The 22,291-nt window shown below is 42.6% G+C and overlaps 1 protein-coding gene across 4 annotated transcripts in view; it reads left to right on the top strand.

Moving 5' to 3' along the window:
* SLC2A9 (solute carrier family 2 member 9) overlaps positions 1 to 22,291 on the top strand; it is a 220,531-nt gene that overhangs the window by 56,233 nt on the left and 142,007 nt on the right. For all 4 annotated transcript variants that reach the window (XM_090035590.1, XM_090035591.1, XM_090035592.1 and 1 more), the window contains 2 exons: positions 2,048 to 2,146; positions 15,309 to 15,469. In XM_090035590.1, coding sequence (XP_089891716.1) covers positions 2,048 to 2,146; positions 15,309 to 15,469 — 260 coding nt within the window. The remainder of the gene's footprint in view (positions 1 to 2,047; positions 2,147 to 15,308; positions 15,470 to 22,291) is intronic.

The raw sequence follows: 22,291 nt of genomic DNA, 5'->3' as shown, positions 1-22,291 counted from the left end.
CTCAAATCTAGCAGCACCCACAAAATGGAGACCTTTTTTAAAAACTGAGTCAAAAACTGAGTGAAATGGCTGAGCTCTCTGTAGCTTCTGTCTGAAAGGAAGAGAGTTGTGAATTTTGGAAACAGAGTAAGATGAATGTGTTTTTACATGTGGCTTATGTGCTAGAATACAAGGCTAAGTGACAAACTGCTACAGCTGGGTAGTCTTACTCTCTACTCTGCAGTAAATATGGAAATTTTGAAACAAAGTGTTAGATAAGGGAACACAGCTGGTGAGGTTTGAAGACAAATACTAAATGGGATGAAAACTAGCAGTTATTGGTATGGACAGGGCAGATCCAGGATTTGGCAAAGGGTAGCTGCTCCTCTTGCTCCCAGCCTCCTTGCCCCCACCCCCCACCAATATAGGCAGACCACATTGCAGGAGCCTCTGAAGACTTTTAAATTCCCCTCCATGCTCAAAGGTGTGACCCCTGCACTTCCCTCCCTCCTTCCTCGGCTGGCCACTGTTATTCCCCACTGTCCCAGGGATGGGGAAAGCTTTAAAGACACTTCTGTCTACTCCAGCCAGGATATGTGTAGGCTGGGCTCAGCTGGGGACAACAGCAGCAGTGATGTGAGGGGATGGGCGGGTGGGTTTCCTTTTCCCCACACCTGCTCCCATGCACCCCCTGCTCATTGCTGCTGCACCCAGCTGAGGGCAGCATCACAAAGGTTGGCTGGATTGGGAGGAGAGTGTTTGAAGCTTCCCCTGCCACCAGGACAGCAGGGAAAACAGCAGTGACAGGGATGGGATGGGATGGGATAGGAAAGAGAGGGGAGGGGATGTGCCTTTGAGCATGGAGGGAAAGTGGGGAAGATTCTTACCTACTTTGGGGACTTGAAAGTCCCAGGGGCTCCCATGGAGCAGTCCAGTCTGGAAGGTGGGGGGTGTAGCTGTGGTGCTGTACTCCCTCTGAATCTTCTTCTGGACATAGAGGAGAAAAACAAAACTATCCTGCTGAAGGCAGGTGATATAAGTATCAATGAGCAGAGAACTGTACTTGTGTCTTTAAAATCTAGTCTTCACTAGAAATTATGGAGCTGGAAGTTCTCTATTCCTAGGGACTCTTACAGTAATAGCTGGATTGTGACTGCAATTACCTGGTATAATCTGGGATAATTATTTAGAATAATTCATGGTATAATCCCTAGTAGTCTGGAAGATGGAAGGAATTGTTTTTATACACTTTGAAACAAAGCTCCAAATTAAAAGAGGCTTGAACTGAAAATTTATGAAGTTAAAAAGAAAATCCACAAAACCTTACAGTAATGCACAGGATTTCCAGATGACACCAACAACATCACATCAGTATTTTGAGGACTGCAAATATGGAAGATCACAAAATGTTTTTGGTGTCTGAGAAGTCAGTCTTTCAGCCTTTCACCTAAGACAATTGTATTCAAATCCATGTCACATCAGGTGCATCCCAGTGTCTTCCATAAGCATAATTAGTTGTAGATTTCTGCCGAGATTGTCTTTGATTTATGATCCATATTTCTGTAGAAGCCTGCTACCTGGTGTGGTCGTTACATTAACAGAGCACTTAATATCATCCCAGATTACTGCTGTTTATATGTTGCCAGAGGGAAAGTCTGCAGGACTAAAGGAAGGTATGTAGGAAGTGAAAGTATAGGCATTGTCTGCTGCATCTATGGATAGGTTTATCTCCTGGATCTGGGTTAGGTTCTCTGGGTAGGGAGCTGCCAATTTCCACACCCATATTCATCACCTGAGGGGTTGAAGTTTCTGTTAAATACCATTTAAATTTTTTTGAATGTTTAACCTCTGCTCTCAGTACTGTCATAGCAAGTGTGTTGCCTTCTTTGAATCATTAATTTGATTTAGCCTAATTCAAATATGTATGACTTCAACCTTCATTTCTGTTGAATTCCAGGAAAGATTCTACCTTCTGGTCCGAACATTTATTTGATCACCTGCAAGTACCTATAATAATTCAAGCTCAGTTGAGAAAGTAAATTGACAATGTCTACATTTTCTTGTTTAGGATTGGTCTGGAAGTCTTATTGTGGCTGCTTTAGCTGGAGCTTTTGGATCTTCTTTTCTTTATGGATACAATCTCTCTGTAGTGAATGCTCCAACAGTGGTAAGTGGCCTAGAGCATTTTGTATTTAATTTCAGTAGAGGGCAATGTTGTCAAAAAATTGCATATCCTTAAAATACTTGCTTGTAAGATTTTCCATATAATGGGAAAGAGAAAGTGTGATACTGTTTAACTTCCAAGAGGCTTTTGTTCAGTATAACTAGGTTTATATATTTGTTTCTTTCTACCTATAGTCATCTTTTACTCAGATATTTGTCATGAAAACAGACTGTTTCTGTTGAGCTGAGTAGGTTACGCATATGCACATGCCGCAATTGACTATTTATCAGTTTTTGGCCGGTTTTTCCCTCCTCCTCAAGAGTTGTGCAGCATTCTATTCCCAGTTGAATAATTTAAGTGTCTCTCTGTTCTTTAAAATAATGAGCCTGTTCTCCTGAATTTCTTGTTGATACCTTGCTTACAGGCCATGTTTTGAAATTGCTATATTGCTATATCGACCATTTATCACCTACAACATGTTGCGTACTGATGACGTGAGTGAAATACTATGAAATAAGCTGTAGTATTCTTTGAGTTTTATAGCATATTTTATAGATTATTTATAATTATTGAATAAAGTATGGAAAACTTTAATTGTATTATATTATGTATACATATTTAGGGGTCTCCCTAAATTGATGAGATTTTGTGGGGAGATTATGGGGCCGGTCGCCATATACACAGGCTGATTGCAGCAGCCCCCCACCACATACACACCAACCTCTGATTGGGCCATAGTAGCCCTACCCCTTGCCACCGATTGGCTGAGAGGGCTGTCCGTCATGCGACCCTGCCCCTCACTGCTGATTGGTAGCAAGGGGCAGGGCCACATGACAGGCAGCTCTCTCAGGCAGTCAGCAGAGAAGAGTGGGTGTGGCAATCATCCCAGACTGTCCTTTGGGCAGGCTGCTCCCTTTCCCCCCAGCTGGGCTGCAGTGCCGTGGGCCAGTGTTGTGAAGAGTGCTGGCTCCCTTTGAGGAGCTAGCATTTTATTTTTTAGTAAGTTTCTTCTTTTTTTCCACAGACTTTGCAGAGTTCGCAAAATCACAATTTTGGTAGGTCGCTATAGACAATATATTTAATATATGAATTATATTAATATTATATATTATATATTTTACATTGTACACTATATATAATCATATTAATATTTTATACACAAACACACTATTTTTAATCTCTCTATATATAGAGATTTAAAATAGTGGCTCCGGCTAATAATTTTAAAATCTATTAAAATGTAAGAACAAAGGCACATTCATTGAAAATGAAGATGTCAAAACTGATAAAAGGAACTAACTTGTAGAATGATTGCCAACAGAGATCACTGACACTAAGAGTGAACTCCTGGTTTGATTGAAGTTTTGCTATGAAATCCAGTTGAGCTGGGATTTCATCCCAAGAGTTTATGCATATAAGAAGAAAGTCTTTTGTTATACAGTAGACCCCCAATTTACACGAGTATTGTATTCCAGGGGAATTTCGTGTAAGTCAAATTTGCATAAGTTCGGACAACTTTCGCCATAGGAAATAATAGAATAGTGAGGGGTAGCGTACCCCAGACACACCTTAGTCATAGCTTTTTTTCCCCTTTTTTCAGCGAAATCGCCTTTAGGAGGTGCGTGTAGTGTCTCACCTATGCATCTTGAGATGCCATTACCACAATGGCAGCACAGCTCCACTTGATTCCACCTGTAAATCTTGTGAGGCGTTCGTGTATATAAGTGAATCTTGCCAGCATTCGCGTATATACGCGAATGATGCACATCACGAGGGGCATTTTCTAGTCTGGACCCTAATAAAAAAACTGCATAAACACGAGACACGTATAAGTCAGAATTGCATATATTGGGGTCTGCTGTACTGCAAAGGATAAAAAATTAGGTATATAAAGCCTCATGCTTCATGGAATAAACTGATCCGTAATTGAAAAGATTAGGATGAAATTTTTTGTCGAGGAAGCTTATTCTGTAAATTGTTTGCCGAAAAGCTTTTAAGCTTCCTCTGATGCAGCTAGTATTGTCAATTGTTAGGGAATATTAGACTACCTGGACTACATGTCTGATCCATTTTGAAAGTTTCTGTGTACTATGTCAGCTTATGATTTTTCTCTGTATAAACCAGTTTGGAAATGACCATTACCCAGCAAACTGTGGTGCTGCAAGTACCCTTGGTGGTGATTCAGCTGGTGACTGTTTTTTTCACCCTCTGAATCAGCATTGTTCTAATAGAGCAGTGCTGCCCAAGCTCTTGGCCCCATGGGCTGGATCCCACCTGGGGTTGGTGCACAGGGTTAGGCCCCATGTACCTAGATTGTGCCCCACACCACCCCAGGCTCACACACTTGGATCAGCCCCTGTTCTGCTTCAGCCTGTGCACCCTATCTAACATGCATGGCCACATTATCTGACCTGTAGAGTTTCCCCTTGGGTCCAGAAATTTGGCATTAGGGGAGTGGTTATTAACACTGGCACTGCACCCCCGCCACCAAATTTTCCGACCTGTGGAGCACCCCCCAGGCTGTATGGGTTTTGGGCTACATCTGTGTTGTGGCCCAGGGGTTGAGCACCTGTGGAATAAAGCATTAGAGGCCAGTCTGATATTACAAGTGTCAGTTTTCCTATGAGACTTAAAACGGACATGATTAAAGATGGTATGATGTTTTTGACAAAAGCAAAAGTAAGAGAGGGAGTGGGAAGAGTGTGATAGCTGCACACTCAACAAGCTGAGAAAGTTGGAATTAGTCACCGTTGGAGTTGTACTTATCATGTCCCTTTGACCTCCATGCTTGCACTCTCCTCATCAGTACAGCCTATTACGTGGTTCAGAAGTTTATCTTGTACGTACTGCGGGCTGTTCTGCTTGTAATCATTACTAGAATTGCTCCCTTTTTTTTCCATTATGAGATTGACATGCCATTGCCATATTCCTGGCATTGGTTTCACTGAAGCACTTCAGGAGGAAGACTGCATGAAGGTTGTTGTCTTCCACTCTAATTGCCGATTTGACTTATTCAGAATCAAAAAGATCCACCTTCATCCATGCTCAGTCCTACCTCAGCCTGGATTAGCTAGTGTCTCTTTTTATCATGGCCCTGAAAATAGCAATAATTAGGTGTGCTGCCCAAGAACAGAATCACAGCTTGGTTTCTGGTTCCTCTCTCACTCCAAGTACTAGGGAGAGAATGAAGGGGGTCAGGGGATGTATTGGCTTAACACAAGCCCCTTTTTTTTCTAGTCCAACTCAGCTGCAAAGACGAGGGTGCTGAGAAGTGTGGGGAATGCTAACTTGATTGACTGACTCTCTTTCCCTGCCATTTTGTATCTGGCCTGCCTGCATGATACAAGGATGACAGCTCTGCAGAACCTTGTGCTCTCCCACTCATCACAGGGGAATGAGGAAGGTGCCTCATGCCTCATTGCTTCATGTGAATATGTAGTATAGGTCACAATCTTGCCCTATGTGAGCACACCCATTGGAAGACTTGTCCAGTGTGACAGAGGGGCCCTAAGCAAAGAGGATGTAATTGTTAATAACCATGACTTTTTTTTAGGTCATTTCTTGCAAGTGCTGCAAAATACTTGCCCATAATGATAAACCAGGTGCTGAGTTAGTCAGCTTGTCTGAGCAGCTGAACTGCTTTGATCATTCACAGCCTAGCCTTCAGCAGTGCTGAGCCCATTGCATGAGATGTTGAGCACTTTCAGCTCCAGGTTCACTTGAAAGCAATTACCATCAATGTCCAACCTTGCACAGAATCAGGCCCCTCCATCTGCAAGGAGTTACTATGTATGGAACTGAGAGCTAAAAAAGCCTGGTCAATACAGCTGTTGCTGAAGAGGTGAGGGTTAGGAAATGAATGAGTACAAGTTGGACTCTGCATGGGGAGATGATTCAAGGTTGATTTAAAGCAACTGGCTATCAGATCTTCCCAGGTGAACCTTGTAGAACTGATTATTGCTATTTTCATAATTTACCAATATAGTTTTTGATCAGTGTTCCAGGACATACCACGTCCTCAAACAGAAGGAAAAGCCTGAAGGGCCCCATAGCAAAATTAGCTCATGCCAGTGAGCATCAGCAGAAGAAATCATATTGGGGGTAAGTTAGTGTAATTTCTCCTTCACTGCAAGGAGGGAAATAAAACTGCAGTAGCCTTTTTGTTGGAGCAGCTTGCATCACTCTCCATGCTGATTTTTAGGTATGTTAGTGGGTATAGCATGTTAAACTAGAGCTGTCCCCATTTTTCTACTTCTTGTCTACTCACCTGTATTTATGAAGGAACAGAAGCCAAGCAACAGCTTGTCTGCTTGTGTGAGTAGAACCACAGAGGAGAAGAAGCAGGCTCCTTGTTCTTCTTGCTTGCTCCCCTGTGTGGGTCCTCAGCTGGGCTTATGACAGAGCCTGTGGGGTGGCACAGGCAGAACTCCCTCCAGAAATATTTAGGAAGCTTGACAAATCTTGAGATGCCCAGTTTGAAAGGGTATAAATCCAAGTTCTGTGTTCTTTCAGGGTTCTTTTTGTTCAGTATATAGGAGAATGATGCAATGATGAACTTTGCTTTTAATGGTAAAAGTAATAGCTCTGCAATTTATTTGTTACCATGCATAGTTTGCTTTCTTCCTGCAAGTGGTGATATTTGTACATTGGACTGATATTTAGGAGTGGAATTTAATACCAAGTATACTAGAACTGCTTAGAGAGCAAAGCCTGAGATAACTTAGAAGTACTAGTCAGGCATACTCACCATAAGTTCTAGGTGGCCTACAGTATTACAAATCAGGTCACTGCCTTCTGTTAAAAAGAACTCTCCTGTCTTTCTGTAGTTTCATAGTTGGATCGGGTCGGAAGGGACCTGAGCAGATCATCGAGTCCGACCCCCTGCCATGGCAGGAAGGAGTACTGGGGTCAAATGACCCCGGCCAGGTGTTCATCTAGCCTCCTTTTAAAACCCCCCAGGGTAGGAGCCAGCACCACTTCCCTTGGAAGTTGGTTCCAGATCCTAGCTGCCCTGTGAATCTACCCTCTGCCAGCTTGTGACTGTCATTCCTAGTCACTCCTGGGAGTGCTCAGGGGAACAGGGACTCCCCCAGTGCCTGCTGGTCCCCCCTGACTAGTTAGTAAATGGCCACTTTTACAGCCTTTTCTTGTGGAGGCTGAACAGGTTCAGGTCCCGTAGCCTCCCCTCATAGTGCCTGCCCTGCTGCTCCCTGATTATGCTAGTGGCCTTCCTCTGGACCCTCTCCGTGCTGTCCACATCTCTCCTGAAGTGCAGCGCCCAGAACTGGATGCAGTACTCCAACTGCGGCCTAACCACAGTGTAAAGCTTAAGGTGACTGCTTGAAGTCCTGGGTCAGGAAAGTAAAGCAGCAGAGTGTAAATGATCTTGATAACAGAACAAAAGCTAAAAATTCTGCATAAGTTTTAATGCGAGAAAAATATTCCTTAAAATATGTTCCTACTGTTTACCCTTTCTCAGGAGTCTGAGGAAGGCTGTGTAGTTTCTGAAAACTTGTCTAAATCTATGCCAGCTGTGTAGCTGGTCCAGTAAAAGTTATTAGGTATAAAAATCCTTGCCTCTTGCATGTTTATTACACCATTACACTCTGTTCCTCCTATTTGCCAGTCTGATGCATAGACCATTGAAGTCAGTGGAAGTCATTCTGTTGACTTCAGTGCACTTGAAGTCATTGAGTAGACCTTTACTAGAATTCAGTTAATAAGATCTAATCTCTCTTGCATTAAAAATTCTCTAAAAAATAATTCAGCCTACAGGTTAAATCCAGCCTAAGGGCCCATGGGCCTCCCCACAGTCCAGGAAATTTGGTGATGAAGGAGTGGTGGTACTGTTAATTGCCACAGTTCTGGTAACCGCAGCAATTAATGTTGCTACTGCTCCCCACTGTTAAATTTCCAGACCCATGGTGGGGGACCCACAGACTGGATGACATGGTCCTGCATGCCGGGTTGCATTGATGCAGCTGTATGACTGGTCTAAAACCTTTTTAAAGGCGATCTGTTTGTAATATTTTCCCATTTTTTCAGTTAGATGTAATGTGCAAATACCAGGGGGCGATTTAATTATGATGATTATTTTGAGCCGGACTTTTCCTCTTGATTATTTTCAGATACTTTGTATGTCCTTGCAAACAGTGGAGCTACAGTGCAAATTACTTTACATGACAATTAGCTATAACGTGATAAATAATTTGCATACCACTTTTAGTAATCAGCACTTGTGAGACATACTAATATAAAGCCTAATAAAAATGCTTCTTCTGTGGAGATTCATACTGGTATCAAAATAATCTTCAGAATAACAGAATGTTATTGTCTGTTTGTCTTCCAGTCACTCACTTGGCAGTACATAGACATAAAAGAAATGACAAGCGACCTTGTTTAATGACAGATTCGTTTTGGGGGCTTAATTTTCAAGGACTTGAATAGATGCTATTTTAGGACTTGAATAAGAGCTCTAAATTAGCTGTTAATTTTTTTTCTTGCATGTATAAATGTGCTTAACACAACTACCTGAATGCATGTACATTATTTAAAAAATAGTAATTGCTTAAATAATCTAACAGGTAGGCAAGCTGATTCATTTTCAGCTAAATGATGTAAAGCAATAGTATCTGGCCCTTCCAAAACAGGATTACCACAAATTGTTAATATTTTGTTTCCTGTCCCTCACAACTTCATTATCTTCTGACAACTGACATTATCTTCTGCATTACTTTACAACTTTGTCTACTAATTTTTTTGCCCGCTACCCCATTTCATTTCCCCCCCCCCAAGTGCAGTACAGGAGAAATTTAAGGGCAGTCTGAATAAAAACAGTGACACCTCCACTCTGTTTGCCTTTAGCAGGTGTTAGCTGCTGTTGCCCACGGGATGCAATCTATTCTATTAATTAAGGAGGATCAAACCAAATGGTTGGATGTTTACGTGCAAAAAACATCCTCCACTCTTTCAATGACATTGCTCACTATTCTTTTCATATGACATCAATAATAACAGTCCATTTTATCCACCAACCCACTTGCCTGAAAACACCATATCTCATTTTAGGAACATACCCAGTATCTTTTCTGTTTTGTTGTGTTTTTTATTTTTAACTAGTCCCAGGTACTGAACTGTTGTACATAATATTCAGATGCTCCAGAATATGCTTATACAGTCTTATAGTTGACTTCTATAGATCTAGCTTAAAAACTTTTTAATGCTTATCTTCAGGACTCATTTGTCATGAGTGCCTGCTCATTTTGTAAAGTGATATAAACCTATCTTTGGTTACATCAACTATGAACTCAGTAGTCACCTTCATTACTAAAAAAGAAAAAGAAACTGCCTGCTTTATTCAGAGCTCCTGAACCTAATCCATAAAGCAGTTTTCATGCTTTGATCTTGGCTTTGAAGCAGATATATTGTGACTCATTCATAATAAAGATAAATGCAAGTTGTTGTTGGTTTTTTTTAACATTAAGTCCAACCAGGAGGGAGGTTGGGACAAAAAACTTTTACCAGTGGTTGCAAACTTCTGTCCTACAGTTTCAATCTGATTTTTCTTGAATAGTAAATTTTTTTGGGCCAAGGACTGTGCTTAATTCTGTTTGTACAATGTCCAGAAAAAGTGGGACCTGATTGGGTTTAGAGTCTAGGGGCTATAGTACATTAAATATTACTAACATATTCTCAAACCCCTAGTTAATATTTTATTAGAGGATAGTAATGGGAAAAGCTACTGGTCTTGCCACAGAGCGCTTTGAGAAAAGGTACATTTTTTGTTTAATCCCAAATGTGTATCTGCATTGTTTCTGCAAAATATTTTTAGTCCTGTTTTATTTAGCTAGTACATCTTGTAGTAGCTTTACGAAGAACAGAGCTGGACTATAGATTCATCCAGTCCATAGATTTACCTCATCGTGAGCAGGAGTGATAGATATTTTTTACTATTCTTCAGAAGGCCAACATTTTTTTTTCAGTGAGTTATCTTCATCCTCCTCCACTGGGTTCTGTAATGGGATACACAAATTCCATATTGGTCATGGAAGGGCTAATGAACCACTCTAAGTACGATACTAAGTATGTAAGCCTCGCTATACATACATTTACATGGGTAAATGATGATGACTGTCCTGGAATCATGCAGTCTTTCATGTCTCAGAAGGAAAAGATGATTTTCCTTTCTCTTTGCTGGACAGGAAGAAGAAATCGTAAGTGTCAGAAAGTGAATGAAAAGTTGCAGAAGTTATGACTGCCAAGGCCAAACAGCCCTAATAATAAGGGACATGAGCTGATGGGCACTCATATTCAGTTTCAGCCTTCACCTAATACGTAATGGCACAACAGATAAATAATTCTGATGCTTATCAACAGAGTATCTTCAACTCATTGCATAGATTTGTGTTATAAAAAATGTTGCTGTATGTTAAAGAGAATGACATCGGGCAACTCTGCTTAAACTGTTTGTTCTCATTTCCATTTAAAACCCATGTATGAAGAGCATCTTGTTTGGGCACTCTCCTTTCTATCAGACTGAAACCTGATAGCAGATTTCAGCAGAGGAAGGAAGTTATCTTATTCTCTAGCTGTAAAATGGAGATAAAGCCTTATCCTACCTCACAGACAAGTATGAGGATCAAATCCATTAATGACTGAGAGATTAGGGTGCTATGATTATATCCACGTGAGTATACAGACAGATGCATAGATAGGCATAGATATGGAGCTAAAGCTGATCAGTACCTTAAGTCTCCAATATTAGATGTTTTCTCACATAGTAGCATTTAGGAAGTCTGGATTTATCCCCAGTAATTGGAAAATAATATCTCTATGTCTGATTTATAGTATCAAATTTTCTGTGATGTTGAGGCGTCTCATCTTTCTAGGTAAAAATCAGTAGGCTTTGTATCAGACATTTCGAAAGGGGCATTCATGAATTTGGTGGCCAGCTCTCATTAAATCATTGGTATCCTTGCATTTTAACTCCTTTAGATGCTTTGAGACTTTCAGCCTAGACTATTATTAGAGGTGCACCAGTACATCGGTCCATATCCTATTGGCACCAATAAAAGGAAAATTGATATAATCAGCAATTAACTTTTTTTGGCTGATGTGGCCAATAACATTGCCAGCAAATGCCATGTGCATGCCCACCGCAGCATGCATGTGGCCAGCCCAGCAGCTTGGAGAGCAGCATCCAGCTGGTAAGCCTGTTGGGGGAGAAAGGGAAGGGGTTGGAGGAAGGGAAGGGGATGGGGATGCAGATTGAGGCCCCTGCAGTGAGGGAGAGAGTGGGGCTGGGTACAGGATGGAACTGCGAGAGGCTCTTCTGGGGGACATGGGGGAAACAGCTCCCACCACTGCACTCACCCTTGGGAAAGCTGTGGTGGGGGGTGTCCCTTCCCCCCCACCCTATCTGTGCACAGGGAAAGGGCAGGCTGCTCCTGCGGGCTGGGGCAGCACTGGAATCTTCCTGGGGGCGGTGGCAGTGGTGGTGCTGACAGGGGGACTACCACCCCTGGCACCTGGCTGAAGTGCAGCCCTGCCCCCACCACCACTGGGAGGAGCCCAGTGCCGCCTCTGGCCCCAGTCCTCAGCGCAGCCCATCTTTGCTTCACCCATGGGTGGACAGCACACAGGTCTAGGGGGCACATAGCCCCTCATGGCTCCCCTGGGGGTACATACAGCAGTGGGAGCTGCCCCTCCACTCCTTCCCCCTGTGCACTCTGGACAAGCTGCTCATGGTTCTGTCCCATGCCCAGCCCCAGTTGCACTCCCTCCCTCACTGCAGGGGCCTCAATATGTTGCCCCTCCCCCCCCCCAACAGACTTACCAGCCGGATGCTACTTTCCAAGCTGCTGGGCTGCATATTGGCTATTGGATCCATATCAGCCAATATGGCTCATTAATAATCAGTCATCAGTATCAGCCCAGAAATGTTTATCGGTGTACCCCTAATTATTATGTGAGTGGGGGAAACCCCAGTAATCTGGAGAACTCCAATTGCTTCAACCAACTTTCTGTCAAACACTAAAACTTATAGGCAAGTGAGTTGTAAAATGTTATCCTTTAAAAAAACCCAACAATATGTCAGATAATGACATAAGTTGTTTGTAGAGAAGTTCATGAACAGCTATTAAAGCCTAAATTGCAAAATGGCATTGCTGTAAGAATTTACTATACCTTTTGTTGTGCTGAGTTTAGGCCTTCACTTTAACAGACAAACAAACAGCTTTCTATTTCTCTAACACATATAGTCTTTTATTATAATATCTGCTTCAGATTATTTTAAGTCTGTGTGAATCAGAGTGGAACACTGAAATGGTAAAAATGCCACAAGGTAATTCAATTTCAGCTGTGTAGCAATTTCCTGGTGTCCTTTTGAAAATACAGCCTTACAGCCATGGAAATGAGACAGTTAGCTTTGCTAAAAATAGAAAGCAAATTCCACATACGTTCTCTGTGTATGAGAATTGAGACTTGGTTAATTTTTAGGCATGTATGTGCTGTCAGATGAAACAGAGGTTTAAACTTTTTGTAAACTGTAAATTTGTTGCATAATTGTTGCCTCACTTCTGAATATCTTTTTAATGAATCAGAAATACATTCTAGCTGTGCTTACAGCCAATGTGTATTAGTCCTCATGCTATCATTAAGCAGATTCAGAGCTGCACACTTCCCTGTACTTACAGTAAATAGGGCATGTCTACTTGTGCAGTAAATGCACATGAATAAACTCTGAAGCTTAATGTGCTGGAGTTTATTGTTCCTGAGTGTGCCATTTGAATGTGCCTTGTCCCAGCCAGCCTCTTCACAGCACGTTGAGCCAGGTCAGAGCAGCCCCATCTGGCTGTGTGTCCACAGGGTCAGCCTGCCAGGCGAGGGCTGCTCCTCCCAGATCAATGTGCTGCAGAGGGGCTGTCTGGGACATGAGGGCGCTTCAGTGTAGGGCTAGCTGGCAGGCATCGTCCTCACTGAAGCACCCTCATGCCATAGACAGCTGGGGCAGTGTCTACATGTTCACTGTTGCAGAGTAAAAGACTCCACAGATTAGAGTAAATTAGTTTACTCAAGCCTAATAAGAGTGTACATGTAGATATGTAACTTTTTTACTGAACAGCTAATTAATCTACTGTGCAGTAAACATCTTGTGTGGTGTAGATGTGCCCATAATGCTCATAAATAGTGAATCTCTTCAATTAATGCCACTTTCTTATTTCTCTTCTTTCCTTCTCATATTGGCAGAATAATTTCATAGACATCAGGGCTGGAAAGGACCTCGGGAGATCGAGTCCAGCCCCCTGCCCAAAGGGCAGGAAGTCAGCTGGGGTCATAGGATCCCAGCAAGATAAGCATCCAATTTACTCTTGAAGTTGTTCAATGTAGGTGCTTGAACCACCTCCGCTGGCAGACTGTTCCAGACCTTGGGGGCTCGGACAGTAAAGAAATTCTTCCTTATGTCCAGCCTGAAACGGTCTTGCAGGAGTTTGTGACGGTTCGACCTAGTCATCCCTTGGGGCGCTGTGGTGAACAAACGTTCCCCCAGATCCTGGTGGTCACCCTTGATAAACTTATAGGTGGCCATCAGATCACCCCTGAGCCTACGCTTTTCCAGGCTAAAGAGTCCCATGTCTCTCAGCCTGTCATCGTAAGATCTGTTTTCCTGACCTCTGATCATGCGCGTGGCTCTCCTCTGGACTCTCTCAAGCTTCTCCACATCCTTTTTGAATTGTGGAGCCCAAAACTGGATGCAGTACTCCAGCTGCGGCCTCATCAACCAGTAATCACTGTTATCTCTGCAATAACTGCACTGATAGTTTTGTAGTTGGTAGAGTTGGAAGGGACCTGAGGAGGTCATCAAATCTGACCCCTTGCCATTGTCAGGAAAGAATGCTTGGGTCAAACGACCCTGGCTAGGTGATTATCTAGCCTCCTTTTGAAGACCCCCAGGGTGGGAGTGAGCACCACTTCCCTCGGAAGTTGGTTCCAGATCCCAGCCACCCTGACTGTGAAGTAGTGCCTCCTGATATCTAGCCTGAATCTGTTCTTCGTCAACTTTATGGCCATTATGCCTCATTACTCCCGGTAGTGCTCGGGGGGAACAGGGACTGTCCCATAGCCTGCTGGTCCCCCTTGGCCCCTTCTTGTGTAGAGGCTGAACAGGTTCAAGTCCCATAGCCTCCGCAGCTGTCTGGCAACTGTCACCTATACTGTGTCAAAGTTTAATAAATCTAACCTTTATTAATTGGATATTAAAGACCATTTCAATTTGTTTCACAGTCAGAAAATGTGAACTAAAGTCTATCAAATCTATGCAAAAATTTCTGATCCGTGGGTTCTGAATGAGGTTCAAAATGTGGTTCAAAGTATTTTAATATAGACCCATAACATATTAAACAAAATACTATTCTGTTTGTGAAACAATGTGAACAGTACAATACAAAATTGACTCAAGTTTGCAGCATAAGCCTGGATTGTAAACATTTTATTTATGTATAGTGCCTCATGCAATGAGACTCTGGTGTCTGAGCACTACTGGGATAAATATAAGATAACTGGACCAGTCAAATCATAGACGAACATGTGTGCTCACATTCAATCTCTCATATACTTGCAGACATTTATATTTATATTGGCTTTTATAAAATATGTAATACAAAACCATTTAAGATGGTGACTATTAACCTTTATGGACTCAGGGCACCCCTTGTTAGACTAAAGGCACCCCACAGAAATTGCCAGCTCTTAGTTTTCACTTACTTTTTGAGTACAGAAAAGTAATAGAGAAATTCTTTTGTTGCAAAGAACTTGGAAAGACCACAACAGGTCAGAATGATTTAACTGTCTATATTCCTATTTGAAATCCTTGGGTGTACCTTGTGAATTATGTTTGTACACCTAACAGTACTGTTGTATACCTAAAGTACTAACAGTGCATGGCCCCCTTGAAACGATCTCAAGGCACTGTAGATTGCTATGGCACCTTGGTTGAGAATCACCAATGTAAGGTAAGGATGAAAAATCAAGGAAAATTTCTAACCAAGAAACTTCTTTACAGTAAGCTACTCTCTTTTTATGATTTTTAGTCACAACTATTTAATATCCTCTTATGCCTCAAATAAGCCTGTTTGCACACTTACTGTTACTGTCTCTCTATTTTCAGTATATCAAGAAATTTTACAATGCTACTTGGGAAAGAAGATACAGCTCCTCAATAGATGAAGGAACTCTTACACTCCTCTGGTCTATAACTGTGTCAGTTTTCTCTATTGGTGGACTGGTGGGTGCTATTATTGTCACCCCAATTGTGAAGTTCTTTGGACGGTAAGTTTGTTATACAGCTTTTACTTTTCTTTCTTTCTTTAGCCTTTTTCTCGCATCAAGAAAAATACCTTCCTACATCATAGTGAATCTGTATTTCAGTTTAAAGACTTTCAAGTTAGAAAAATTATACTGGATAACTTTAGGGGTGCACTGATAAGGATTTTTTGGGCCAATACTGATACCCAATTATTGACCAGCCATGTCGGCCGATTTGGATCTGATTGCCAATTATGAAGCCAAGCAGCTTGGAGAGCAGCATCTAGCTGGGCATGGGTCTGTTGTGGGAGAGGTGTGTGGGGGAGGGCAGATTGAGGCCCATGCAGTGAGGTAGGGAATGGGGATGGGGCAGGGTGGGGTGCCAGATGGAGCTGGTGGCTCATCTGGGGGTCGCAGCTCCAGCTGCTGTGTGCACCCCTAGACAGGCATGAGGAGCATGTGCTAACAGATACGTGGGTAGTGCTAGGGTGGGCTGCTGCTGCTGCATGCTTGGGGCCAGGGTTGCACTGGGGCAGCCAGGGCAGGTGGCAGTGATGTTGGGGCGGTGGGGCTACGGTGAATTTTGGGGTGGCTACAGCCCCCCATAACTTTCCCTCCCAGTGCCACCACTGCCTGCTCTGCCTCTGCCCTGCCCAAGTGCAGCTGCTGGGAAGAGTCTGGCGCAGCCCCTGGCCCTGAGAGCACAGCAGCAGCCCACCCTTTCTCCATGCACAAATCGGGGGGCACATGCCCCCATGCCTTCCTGGGCTTGTGCGCAGCAGCTACAGTGCTGCCCCTCCCCCTCTACATTTCCAGATGAGCCACCAATTCTGTCCTGCCCTCCCCGGGCAGCACCTACCCCTGCCCCAGCTCATTTCCTCCATCACCGTAGGGGTCTTGATCTGCACACCCCCTCTCTTCCCCCCGACACAGACTTACCAGCCAGATGCTGCTCTCCAAGTTGCCAGGATGCACTCCGGGCTGCACATGCATACTCCATTTATTGGTGACATTATCAGCCACATCAGCCAAAAAATGCCAATTGCCGGTAATGTCAATTTTCTTTTTATCGGTGCTGATATGATATGGACTGATTCATAGATGCTAGGGTCAGAAAGAACCTCAACAGATCATCGAGTCCAATCCCCTGCCTAGGCAGCAAAGAGTGCTGGGGTCAGATGACTCCAGCCAGATGCCTATCCAGCCTTCTCTTAAAGACCCCCAAGGTAGGAGAGAGCATCACCTCCCTTGGAAGCCCATTCCAAATTTTAGCCACCCTTACCATGAAGAAGTTTTTCCTGATATCTAGCTTAAATCTGCTCTCTGTCAGTTTGTGCCCATTGTTCTTTGTTACCCCAAGAGGTGCCCTGGTGAACAGAGTATCTCCAATGTGTTGGTGTACCTCAACTTTCTTTCTAGAACAGTGATTTACATGTCATTCTGCTTTTAAATGTGTAACTGGTCATGGTGGTATTCTACTGTAGCCACACGAGGAAGCCTATCATTGCTGTCATTCTGTGACCTCAGGATTCATGACATTCACCACAGGCCTGCCTTTTTTGCTGAAGTCCAATGAGAATGAGCTCCACAGAAACCATGGTCAGTTTGGCCCTGGGTGAGCAATAACCAGATATAATGGATGCACTCCTGAACTTCATTGCTACTTTAAATTAAAATGCATCATACTTGTTAGGCATACATGAGGGAAATAATGAGGGCATATACCTCAAAGCATTAGTGTTAGTTCAGGCAAAAATGTTTGATCTTCCTAGTTCAGTCTTTGGCACATGCTGGTTTAAACAGGATGCAACTTAGAGGGAGATATGGAGATCTCTTGGTCTTGAAGCCAAAGTGCCTGAATACCCAGGAGTTCAGGAACATTTATTTTGTTAGATTTGGCTGTACTGGCTCAAACCACATACTGGCTCACACACTGTATTTTTATGCCTTTGTTGTTTTTCTCATTTGTGAGGGCTTTTGTGCCATGTTATTTTTTAACTTGATACAAGAAAAAAACATTTAAAGTAAAACTGAAAAATCTTGTTTATTCCTTCCATACACATATTTTCTTCTCTTTCTTTATATTCAAGATCATATGTTGTTCACATGCATTAGTGGCACCATCCACACTTAGCCAAGCAGAAAACTGTAAAGCTTTAGGAGCTTCATACAGTAAATAAAGACTTTTGGCAGGATTTGAAAGCTGTCCTTCCCAAAAAAAAGAATTTTGAGTTTCAGTTAAATTTCCAGCATTCAAGAAGGTCTTAAATATTTCAAAACTACTTTTTAAAATGTTTTTTAAAAGAAAACTTACTGAACATTTATCTTAAATCCTTTACTTCAATGACATACTTCTTAACAAAATATGTTCTTTTGAATCATTAACAAGTGTCGTCCCAGAAGTGTAAATACATAGATGTGACATAGCCCACTAACACGTTACATTTAAGACTTGCTTAGCACATTGAATATATCTTGAATAATAACCCAGCCACATATTAAAAAAGTGTATGTAAGGCATGATAATACAATTAACACAATAGCCACAAAGCTATTCCACATACAATGTTTGTATCACTCCTTAATTTGTATCATGCCTTAAATTGAATGTGTGGCTGGTTGGGTCTGGCTCATGATAGATCCTGTTACTCAGCTGAGTGTCAGGATTGAAGATAGGACAGCCCCAGGGCCTGAGGCACAGCTGTGCCAGCAGCCTGATCTTGGGGTCCCTGTGTGCCTGGATCTTTAAAACCCTATGTACTGCTCAGCTGGATTGAATACAAAGTTTTAACTCTGCCATGACTTGCAGGGACCCCAGGATTGGGCTGCTGTAGACTGGTCCAGGGGTTCCCATGCCTGGGGCAGAGTTAAAACTCCAGGTCCAGTTCTGATAATCATCCGAATGTTGGGTGGGGCTGAGGGGCTCATTTCAGATCCTGGTTCTATCCCTAGCCTCAATATGCAATCAACTGATTTTCGGCATCTGGGTTTTAACGTCATGTCGTAGGGGGAGCCCAGATTATGATCCCTATCACACCTGCACTCCTGGGCTCCCCCTGCATTGACAAGTAAGGTACAATAGGGATCTAATGTTCTATTGTTAAATTGCATGTCCAGCCATTCATGTGTGACATGGGAGGAGGCATGATTGTTGGGATCGTGGCTTAGTTCACATGGCACCTTCAACTGAACATCTGTAAGAGGCCTAAAAATATCTCTGCTACTGACAAAGTAGCATTTTATGAAGTAGGCTGTGGCCTGCAGAAGCTTATATATTTCTGAATGAATTAAGCTCTAAGGTGTCACCCTGTTCTGCCTTCTGCCTGACTTTAGAACAGGGCTGGGCAATTATTTGGGCCCGAGGGCCACATGGAGGGTTTTGATAAGCTGTTGCAGGCCAGGTTAGTACCTCTCCCACCCCAAACAAATCACTAAAAATTCCTTTGGGCCTGTGAGCAGTGGGGAGCAGGAGGGGTGGGCAAGGCTGGAATGATGGGGCTGGGTCACAGGGTGGTGATAGCTCAGGGCAGGGGCCTCTTCCTTGCATGCCCCTCTGGGGTGTGTGGAGTGTATGTGAGGAGGAGTGGGGGGGGGCATGTGTGTGTGAGGGGGGCTGCCTGGGCACTAGGTTCTGGGAGCCCTTGCGGGTGGGGGAGTGGGGTCATGTACAACAGAGCTTGCCCAGGCAGTGCAGTCTGAAGCTCCACGTGGGGCCAAGACCATCTCGCTCACTGGGGCAGCCCGTGTCATGCTTCCACCAGCACCTGCAGCCGAGCCCTGGCCAGCACTGCCTGGGTGCTGCTCTGCTTCCCCTGCCTCCAGCAGTGGCTCCTCCTGCTGCTCCTACCCCTGCTGTGCCATTCCAGGCAGGCAGGTGGGCAGCTTCCCATGGGCAGCTCATGCACTAGAGCACTCTGGCCACCTTCCAGTGTAAGAGGGCTAAGAGTGAGACCTGAAACCTTGCCTGCTGGGGCAGGAGCTGCCTGGCTGAAGCTGCCCAACCGGCCAGAGTGGCACAGGAGCAGCTTCCGGGAGGGCTCTTTCTGGTGCGGCTGCAGCTAGCTGGAAGCTGCTGTGCTCCCCCAGCTTCAAACAGTAGGTCCTGCTTCTGTTGCACTATGTGGTTTTGGCAAGAGCCACCACTGGAGGTGAAGGGAGCAGAGCAGCAGAAAGCCAGCTGCAGCCACATCAGAAAAGCTTTGCCGGGAGTGTGCATGTGGGCCTGGGCTGGGTCATGGGTAACAGCAGAAGCATGACATGGGCTGCCCCACATGAAGCACCATATGGACAGACATGTGCCAGATCCAGTCACTTGGCATGCCGGATCTGATCCATGGGCCATATTTTATCCACCCCTGCTTTAGACTAACAGAGACTAACTATCTCTCACGGTCTTTGCTGCTGTTCCACTTCCTCTTTCTCTTTGGTTTCCTCTCCCAATTATTTTTTCTTGATTTGAACTTTCTCTCATCTGTCCCTCAGACCCATACTCTTCTAAATCTAATTGCCACTTTCCTTGGGTATTTCCTGTCTTCCACACTTTCCCCCTTTTTCTTCACACAATCAAATTTTTATTTATTTATTTTTTTACTTTTTTCACCTTATGCAGTATTGTTTCTTGTTCTCTCTTCATATGCATGAAGAGAGAACAAAACTCTGGAAAACTCTGTTATCTTGTCTTCCAAATCCTTCATTCACCATTCCTTTCCACCCCATGTCCTGTAATTAATCAGTTCATGCCACTTTCTCCCCAGTTCACTAGTCTATTCAGTTCTCAACATCTTTTCCCCAATCCCTCCCTTTACAACCTCTACTCCAACTAATCAATTCAGCTTTCACACACTTCCTGAATACATTAAATTATCCATCCTCTACATTAATTACTTGATTCATAAAGTACCACTGAATGCTGTCTGCTTCACTGTAAAAAATGGAATCAAATATGAGAGCTCACCACAGTGCTTCTATTCATTTTTGCTGAGATGAGGAAAGAAAGATACTTCTATGCAAGTGTAAGAAGAGTACAGATTATTAAATTTTGTTAAGAAGGTGTGGTCCATACACTGGCAGTCATACAAAGTCCATTTTCATGGAAGCAGATAATATTCTTGGGCTATGAGGTTAGAACCTGATGATTTTTGCTCCTTTTCCCATAAAGGATGGAAATATAAAATAATGAAAAAATGTTCCCTTACAGATAATATATGAGCACTAGATAATAGTTTTAGGTAGAAGCAGCTGCAACTTCAACATCTGATGAGGATTAAAAATGCTAACCAGAATGAAATATTTTTGGAGTATTAGTTGCACTCCAATTTTGGATAATTGAATGTCTTGATGCAATGGCAGGTAGGAAAATAATATGGGCAAGGAGCATAATTGAGGAGTCCACCAAACTGACAGAAAATTAAAATACTATTACTCTATAATGCTTTGGATATGGGCTGGTAGGTGGTGTGTGTAATGAAATTGAGTTCAATTTACACTTTTATAAAATTAGTAAAATAGAAAAGACTAGAAGTATTAGTCAGAAATGATGTCTGTACTTTAAAAACATCACACACTGATTATTTATTTGTCACTAGGTTAAAGATTACACTTTCAAAATGATTTAGGTACTTCGGAGCTTAAGTTCTATTGACTTCCGAGATAAAATGTTTAAAAACATTCTTATACCCATAGGGATAAGTCCATTGTCAAAAGCAATTTAGACACTCGCACTAGTCCAAGTCCTATTGTTCCAGTGAAATGTAGATGCCCAAAACTTTGCCTGTGGCCTTGTATTCCCTTGAGAGCCTATGAAGACAGCAGAGAAACTTGAATGGATGATAGCATTAATGTTACACTTTTGTTCTAAAGAAATTAGCTGTTTGTAGAATTGGTGACCAAGAATTGATCCAGTAATTGACCTTATTTTTATTTATTTTATTTATTAGTTTACAGTTATTTAAGCATTTAAATTTCTAAAGAAACTAATTGGATAGGATACCTTAATGAAAAGTTGTTCTGTGCCTTGCTAAGATGAAAACCAAATTTCAATGACCTTATCTTGCTTTGCAGATCAACAGTAAAAGCAAGTTAAATGTTATAGCTTAAGGGTTATTGGGTTTACTGGATGAAAACTATGTTTATTAAAGGAGACATTTCATTTTTATTTAAGGTCTATCTTTCTATATTTGAATTTGAAATTCATGAGGACTTCACAGCAATATGTTGTCTGAGCAACAGCATATAACATTTCTACTCATCCCCTACCACAAAATTCAGTAAACTGGAAATTTTAATAATTTGTCTAACTCCTAATCAGGAAGACCATTAATTTGTATAACAAAATATATTTAGGCCATAGGCAGCATGCTAGGTTAGTGAGAATAATCTGATTGCAATGGAATACCCCGTTAGTCTACCAGCAGATTATAGCTACGAAGAAGCAGCAGCTTCAGGTTTTCCCCGAACCTTTAAAAATAGAGGTCCTTGAAGTTTTGGTTTGTGACTAGTTAATGATGGTAGTATCTGAAACAAGATGCTGATAAAAACAGTTTCATTTTTAAAAAAATACTGTTTCTTAACTAGATTTGATATTTAAACATGTTTTTTAAAAAAAACATTATGAACCATTACAGAAACTCCCTAAAAACATCTATAAAAGCTGCCTTACTGATCGTCCTAAACACCATCTTTGCTACAGAAATCCTCACAATTAGACAGCTAGTCAACTCTGATCATGCCACTAACTACTGTCCATGGGCTACTTGTGCTACAAGCCCATATGTTGTATCTCCAGACTTTTCTCTTGTTTTATGCTTCAGTTGCTTTGGGGCAGGACCATCCTTGCCTACAAGAATT

Source organism: Crocodylus siamensis, chromosome 2 (genome assembly GCF_052110815.1).
Source record: "Crocodylus siamensis isolate JL-2025a chromosome 2, ASM5211081v1, whole genome shotgun sequence".
Classification (NCBI taxonomy): Eukaryota; Metazoa; Chordata; order Crocodylia; family Crocodylidae; genus Crocodylus; species Crocodylus siamensis.
Note: the sequence above shows the minus strand (reverse complement) of the source record. Positions and strands in the feature narration are given on the sequence as shown.